General features: G+C 28.0%; 1 protein-coding gene across 1 annotated transcript; it reads right to left on the reverse strand.

The window, feature by feature from the left end:
- Positions 1-6,286: 6,286 nt before the first annotated feature.
- LOC130903572 (39S ribosomal protein L14, mitochondrial) lies at positions 6,287-7,134 on the reverse strand. Its single transcript, XM_057815760.1, has 2 exons — positions 6,730-7,134; positions 6,287-6,591 (listed from the first exon to the last, which is right to left on the reverse strand). The coding sequence occupies exons 1-2, from the start codon at positions 6,935-6,937 to the stop codon at positions 6,338-6,340; spliced, it is 462 nt and encodes a 153-aa protein (XP_057671743.1). The 5' UTR covers positions 6,938-7,134; the 3' UTR covers positions 6,287-6,337.
- Positions 7,135-8,312: the final 1,178 nt, after the last annotated feature.

Here is an 8,312-nt window from a genome sequence, read left to right on the forward strand (position 1 = left end):
AAACAAATTCCTAATCTCCAATTTTATTTAATATTTTGTGACCGATTGAAAAACGAAAATAAGATCGCTAAGTAAAGTAAACAAAAAAAGTGGTCAGTAGATCAAGCGATAATTATATTTGCTGCTGCTTTGCTTTTGTTGCTTATTTTGACAGATAATGATCGTTTTGATTCTGGAGTGAAGTGATGGATCCATGTTTCATCCATTGTCACATATCGACGCAAGAAATCTGCTCTGAATCATCAAGTTATTGTTTTTAATCGACGGCAGATACAACTAATTTGTGGACTTTTTTATGTTTTCTGAAGTAACTACCTCAATTGGAAGCTCAGAACCTCACCATCATCAGTGTCTGTACGACCACGTTTATATTCTGCAAACTAATAACAAATAATTCTTTTCGATGGAACACTTTTGAAGCCATTGCTGAACTTATACTTTTGTTTCATCAAGAAGCAATGACAAATTAACGAAAATGTTTTGAAGATAATAAAAGTAGCTTCACTATCACTTGTTTATGACTAATTGAAATGTCATGAAATTTCAAACCTAGTCTCTTCAAAGTACTTCATAAACGTCATATGGATTTAATAATGGCAGCGCCCTCTGTGTGTAAGTCACACGATTTTATTGAGTGATGTTATATTTACATATAAGTTTGGACAAATTTTGCTAAAACAATATAAAGTCATTCACTTTCAGGACGTATTTGCCACAATTTTAGACGTAAATCCATCGAAATTATTTATGTATAATAGAAACCACATTTGAAATTGATTAGGTACATATAAAACAATTGTTTAAAACATTAAATATGTAAGTATTAAACTATTCACTTTAAAGTTTGTGAACTCGATCTACTTTTAAGCAGTTGTACCAAAAATTGATTATTCTGCAAGATGTTTAAATTCGTCAAACAAAAAATATGAAAAAATGATATTTATTTCAATGCTAAAGATCCTACAGTATGTTGTTTTTTCAATCTCTTCAAATTTTATGGATCGGCTACTATTTGTTTTTCAATTCACATTAATTAGGATCAACTTAGTTTTAATAGAATTAGTTTTGCATGCAAGGGTTTTCATAATTTTAGTAATAATATATATATATATATTTACTTTGTCTATTTGAATATTAGATAAGAAAAAGTATGTCACGTCAATATTTTTATGTATAAAAAAAAAATATATCAGAAATGGAAACTGAGGCCTGATGTTCTCAGCCACGTGGTCATCAGAGTATCACTTCGTTTGATAGATGAATAAAAATTTTAATATAATTAAAAACTACGAACTTCATAATAGAAAACTTTTTTTCCTGTGACTTAACTTTTTCTTATGCTACTTGTATTGTTTAAAACATTTAGGACCTAAGTAATAAAAAAGTTCTTAAGGTATATGAAGAATTGACAATTGTATCATTTTGTACTATAATTATGTTACAATTAAAAAAATTTAATTACTTAAAAAAGTGATAGATAGGTTTAGGTTTGGAAGGGTATTTTTAAATAAAATACATAAAATATTGTTCCAATAAACTGGGTTGTTATCAATTTATGGCAGCGCACTGTAATAAAAATTTTTGTGGAATATGAAACAGATTAAAGCGTTTTTTTATATATTTATAATAGATATTGAGGCAATTTTTTTAGAAATACTTCTAGTCAGTGTTGTCCCTTTTGTCTAAGTCAAGCCATATAAATGGAGTTAGTTAACCAACTAATCGATTAGGAGAAAGGCCTGCAACCGAACTTTTAACAAAACTGAATATGCAAAAATAGGGTGAATATTTTATAACTGAAAATTGTTGAGAAATGTAAACAGTCTATTTCAAAAGACATTAAAGATGACCAAAAAATGACTAGTATTAGTTTGTCGAACAATTATCAAATCAAGACTGAAAAACTTTTTTTATGGTATATTTTTAATTGATTTTAGACAAAAACTTATTACTTCTGGCTTATAGTGCAGTTCTGCATTTGCTTCTTGAGCAAAATTTTAGGATAAGGTTTGAATCATTTAGTCTGCATAGAAAATAATTTTTCATATTACTGAAAAAACTATTTCAACATTCTCAAACGACAAATATTTTGAACAAAAAATATTTTATTTCAATACGTTGTCAACATTATAGAGATATATGGAAAAAGTAATAAAACAAAATGATAATGAATTTAGGTACCAAGTATACGAAAAGTTAAATTTAATTGTGTGTGATTATTTCAAGTTATATTACTTTTTCCCATATCATTTTAACTACAATATATTGTATTCCCGAACACTGCCATTTTGTACAGAAACCAAAATAGAATAATTTCGAAATAAGACAAAAAATTTATAATGCTCTGTGCCAAACCTGAATCTTTCATTAACAAATTACTTGGTTTCATTTTTTTTTATTATAAACAGACTATTATAAGCAATTTTAGATAAGCAAAGCAGATGTAATATCAGTTTTTAATATTGGGACGTGAAGATGGTTCTCCAGAACAAAAGGAATTGTTTTATTTTTAAACAAATAAGCTTTTGTTTGCATTGTATGTTAGAAAGCAGCGAGTGCTGAAACGTAACGAATGCGAAATACACTCTCTAATGAGTTATGTACAATATGTTTCCTACGACCACGTAAAAAAATCTTCAAAAAAACGTATTTTTTAAATAAGAAAGTCAATTAAACAATATCACGCATGTGTTGAAAAGTATTTCAACACATGTGTTGAAAAGTACATAACAAGTTGAAAAATACTACAAAATATTTTTTATTTTGTAATAGTAGAGATGACAAACACGAAAAGAATGATTATGAAATATTTTATAACTAAAGAACCAATAGAACAATAAATTTTTATACTAAATATATTTGATAGGTACCTAACAAGAACTAAATAATTCTTAATGATTTTGTTTTACTTTTTTTCTGAGACGTTATAAAAGTTGAATGTAAAGTTGTTATCATAACAATTACTAAGTGAATTTGTAAATCATATTGTCTAGTTCTTCAATCTTCTTAAATTTAGCCTTTTGCCTTTCGGCACCCAGCCAGATTCATATTGTATTCGCGTATTCCCTCTATCGTTCGAGACCATATATAACATAAGAAAAAGAAGCATTTCAATACATGTATGTTTTGTCATTTTTTAGTACATGTGTACTTTCTTAGATAAAAATGAGTGTGCAATCTATCATTTTTATAAGTGGTCGTAGGGAAACTTAGATCTCACATCAAATTTACAATTTTGATATTTGTTATATCATTTGTCAATGAAAAAATCTAAATACCTATCCATAGTGTATATATATGTAGTAATTGCTCTTGTATATGGGAAATAACATTTTAAACGGTGTTACCTTGTAATGGTCTTTGATATTGAAAAATTTATTATTTTCGAAATCAAAGAACTAAATCAAAATTTGTTTATGTTGTCATTTTCAAAAATATTTAAAAGAGTATCGAATACTGCATCGCAATGCTTAAGCTTGTATCAAGTATTTGCAAGGATTGTAGCATATTTAATGAAATATTTTCAGAGAAAACTAATCACTCTAGTTCCTATTATTTCTGGGACAAATGTAAGTAATAACTAGTTCTTACATCATATTTTAGTGTTGTTAATTAAAAATTAGAAGAACTTATTCAAAATTGAACATTCATATTATGCCAACAACTAAAAAATTACAATGTCGAATAGTGTAAAATTAACTCGTAGTTGAGTAATTTCTAAATACTATAATATATATTTGCTTGGGTCCATACTTTATAAGAAGTAAGTAAATTTGATTAAACGAATTTCGAACTATGCGAAAAAAAATGATTCCTGTCTTTTCCTTTTTAACTAAAAGAATCGAATAAAAAATTGCAAGCAATAGAATGGATGTTTCTATAACCTAAAAATAAATTTCTCTTGAGCATTCTGTATAATTTCTGTGAATTAAACTTGCTGTGATAATAGTGGGAATATAAAAAAGCTGAGAAAAATTATACCATTGACCTCTGCTTTGCTTATTAGAATTTTTAAGGGAGCTTTATCCATTTCGTTATTAACAAAGTTGTTTCATGGTTTGCACTGCTATTGCTTTGAATTAGAGATTTGGTAATAAAGTTGAAGTAAGACTGGGTGTAGCGATAGTAATAATAAAACTTTAATAATAGATGTAATTGTAAGTCTATCTTTAATAATTATTGAATGGAAAGTAGTTTTGGTATATCTTTTATCAAGTGGTTTGATTAATACACAAAATTAGGGATTACTTTTGATTTTTTCAAAATAAATGTTTTACGCCAAGGAATTTTTAATTTAGTTTAAATATTTTCTTCCTTTAAAAAATAATATTTTCCACTTCTCGTCTTGAAAATCCAATTATATTTGCATAGAACTATTTCTTGAACCGTTGATTATATTCATACTGAACACACTGTTTACACAACCAGTACACCAACACTCGATATTTTCAACAGTTTATTATTGTTATGTTATATATATATATATATATATATATATATATATATATATATATATATATATATATATATATAAAATATTTATATATGTATATATAAATATTTTTTTATTTCATGATTGTGATTGGCATTTTTTAATCGACATTTATGTCCTTGACTAAACAGCAAAAACATTTAAAAGTAAAGAGCCTCAAAAATCAAAAATATCCTTAAAATATCTTTTAAAAAATATACCAATGAAGTACCACTCACTAAATCAGGATTATTTATCTTTTAATGATTCCATTTGTTACTGTGATTGTATTTATATGAATTGATAATATTAATATTTTACTATGCTATTCCGGAGTAACCTGTGAGTCGAATGGCCTCTACTATGATCCTAATCGTTTTTAAAACTAAGCTGTGTAAGCGAAGTCCAAACCTATTTTTATTCTGAGTCTATTATTTATATTATAAATATAAGGAAGTGTATTCTAGATTGTTTGATTTTTTATGTTTTGATTTCTTCGGATTAATTTTTCGAAAATAATAAATATAATCCAGAAATACAAAAAACTTTAGTCTTATTAAGAAATTGTTTACTTCGATAACTAATCAGTTCCCTATGACTCGCAAGTATTTGCGGCAAATAAGTTTTGAACAACACCGGTTGTTTTACTGAAGCCTATAATTTAACACTGCCAACTCATTAATATAAATTTATAAACCGGAAAAATTCGTTACTATGGTAGGCTCAGAATAGAATTAAAATTCCTTTACGATATGTATTGGAATAGATATAATGAATTTTTATGGACTGCTTGATGTTTTTGTATCACTCTATATACTCGCAAAATTAGTGAAATTCATATTAAGGCAAATGTCATAAAACATAAACAATATTGAAATATTTCTTCTAGCGATCCAATACAAGTTATTAGCTGCTTTCCGTTCCAACTCAGATTATTTTCACTTGTGACGTCGTAACTCAGTTCAGTGCACATTCCTTTTCAGCTTCACAAGTGAGACATAACCACAGACCTAATAACGTTATTAGGTCTGTAGACCGCAATCTACACAAACTTGAGACCGCGTGCTCTAGTGAGTTTTGTGAACTCAGTTATAAGTGAGGTTGAGGACATCACGTTGTCAGATTTTGTCATCAAAATAAGCAAATAAATACACAATACATACTATATTATTGAAAACAGTTCTTGATGTAAATAATCTTTTTGAGAATAACAACTCACATTATGTGCTTCTTTTATTCATTGAGCAGTGACGTCATTATTTGATTATAGCATACATAATCGAGTGTCTCAGTTCACTTAAACGTGAATAGAAAGCAGCTATTATCTTCAAATGATCAACTTTTGCGTTTTAAAAATATATCTACCTTTATTTTGTTTATTCGAAGGAATATTTATTATTATGTCAGCTATATTGATATACGTATTATTATTTAAACATATGGCTCTGAACACTTTCAGGTGTTGTGCCTAATTTGTAAATATGTGTATACTTTTCACTAGTTCTGTTAATGTGATACAATAACTATTAATAGTCTTTGTGGTCTGGTCAGATTAATTCACTGCACAGTTAGGTATGTGCTTTTATTATAGTTATGTTGTGTTGCTTGTACAATTCTGAATATTTCAATAAAAATACTGAGCTGTAAATGTTTGCGTTTCATTTTTTGCCAATTAAAACTGTATATTTGCAGCAGATTGAAAAAATGTAATTACCACATCCACTGGAGAAGCTATTATAAGAAGTCCTAGAGGTTTAATTAAGCAGTAAAATCTAGAGAACAAGTTGCCATAGAAAAGATTTGGAAGACAGTAAAGAATGAACACGAAACTTTATTGTCTTAAAATTGGCTACAAATTAAATCTAGTTAAACAAATTTTGAGGCAATTCCCAACAATTTTGTGTAATCAGCACCTTTAGCGTGTGTCTTCGCTTTTAAAATGCTTCTAAGAATAGTTGGTATAGGCACATGTATTCTAGTACCTAATGGAGTGCCATTATCGTCAATTAATACAAGATTGTTGCTATCGAATTTTGGTACTTTCGGATTTTGATTTTGTTTCAATCCCACTAAGATTCCTTTTTTCTTTTCACCTTTAATAGCCACTAATACTTGGTCTCCTACAAGAATATTATAAACTTGAAGTTAAGCAAAAATTTATTCTTATTTGTGGTTACTAGAACATTCTTAACTTACATAATTAACTGTTAATTTGAATGTATCAGAAAGAACAAAATAAAAACGTTTGAAAATCATACCTATTTTTCCCACACCAGTTTTGTTATACACATGAATACATCTAGGGGGTTTTCCTTCTGCCATCGCTTGTTTCCCAATCTCACTATTATCTACTACTCGTAGTCTTGTCAATTTTTGTATTTCATTTATTTGACTCGTTAAATGAAAATTGCAATTGACGGTTTTAGTTTTTATTATATTTTTTTGTAATAATTTAGATGAGAACATTTTCAAAAAATACAGAATTAGTTAGGTTATGTTGATAAATGACAGTTTCATATAAAAAAAAGTGTGGGTAACGTTTCACAAATTATACGAATGTACTTGACTTATTTAGGATATATGTATTATATTTGATCAAAGTAGACAATATTTTTTCTTACAATATTTTTAGACTGATTAAATTTACGTTTAAAATCTTGATGTTATTGTTACGAGACATCTTTTGAGATTTCCTGGTATTAATGGAATTTAATGTTTATGTGTTTGAAGAATGTAGGCCACTCGTAGCGCCTCTAAATATTAACGTTATAACTAATTTTATTTTGATTGTAACTGGAATAAATAGATAGCGCTGCTTATGTTGAATTATTGAAATTATCAGTAGCTCTCAAACAATCAATTTTATCTTAATTTCAGTAAGAACTTTTAATGAAATAGTTATTAAACTAATAAGTGTATTAAGAATGCCGATTAATAGTCGAAATAGTTTAATACTTTAAGTCACATTTAAATTTTATTACTTGATAGTAAACAACAAAGAATAATTTTCTTCAGTAGTAATTTTATTATTGGGTGTATTAATATTTGAAATTTTAGAATTATTGAAATTAAGAGAGAATTTGATAATTATCTGCTAAATAGTATGTTTTATTTAGTTTCCTTGGACTTCTGGGACACGAAAATAAGCTGTGGTTCAGTAGAAAGTAATTTGACACGTTCTGGAGATATTTTTTCTGAAAAGCCTTTAAACTTCTGGAATAAATTCGAGGAACACGAAAAAGGCATAGAATCATTAAAAAAAAGACTGATTTAAGTGATTTAAGTAAAAGCCCACAGAACGAAGAAAGCACTAATGCTACAGCTCATAGTGTTGATTTGCCTTCATTATTTTGATATAAGAGAAAGACTATATCTTTGAAAAGGAGAACAGAGCGAGCAAATCAACTTCACTTTCACTTTCATTTTCTTTTGTTAGATGTTCAATCTGGGGTGGGTTTATTGAATTTACATTGAGGACATTCTGCAAGAGTATCTCGTGCCTATCTCTTCTATCAATGTGAGTAGTTTTTTTCTCACGCACGATAATGCTCAACTTTACGTGGTCCTAAATGTGAACAGAGTCCCTGCAGTGATGAATCAGGCGCAATTCGTAGCTGCCTATTCGATATTTCAGGCTGTGTCATTCAACCAATTATTATTGATGTTGATCTGAGCCCATAGAGTGCAGTCAGAAGAGCACTTGGAGGATATACAAGATATCGAGCAGAACTGAAAATTGGATAACGTGTAAATTAGTGTTATTGCGTACGAATGAAATGTTGAACAATAAATCAATGTTGTGAATCTCAAACATTAATTTCAATTAGTAGTGAAGAGAAAT

The sequence above is a fragment of the Diorhabda carinulata genome, chromosome 2 (assembly GCF_026250575.1).
Source record: "Diorhabda carinulata isolate Delta chromosome 2, icDioCari1.1, whole genome shotgun sequence".
In the NCBI taxonomy this organism is placed as follows: Eukaryota; Metazoa; Arthropoda; class Insecta; order Coleoptera; family Chrysomelidae; genus Diorhabda; species Diorhabda carinulata.

Bases quoted from the DNA above. Each gene is read 5' to 3' on its own strand.
- LOC130903572 (XM_057815760.1), bottom strand. From the start codon at position 6,937: ATGTTCTCATCTAAATTATTACAAAAAAATATAATAAAAACTAAAACC. The intron at 6,592-6,729 runs GTATGATTTTCA...ATATTCTTGTAG, and splicing joins AACTGGTGTGGGAAAAATAG to GAGACCAAGTATTAGTGGCT.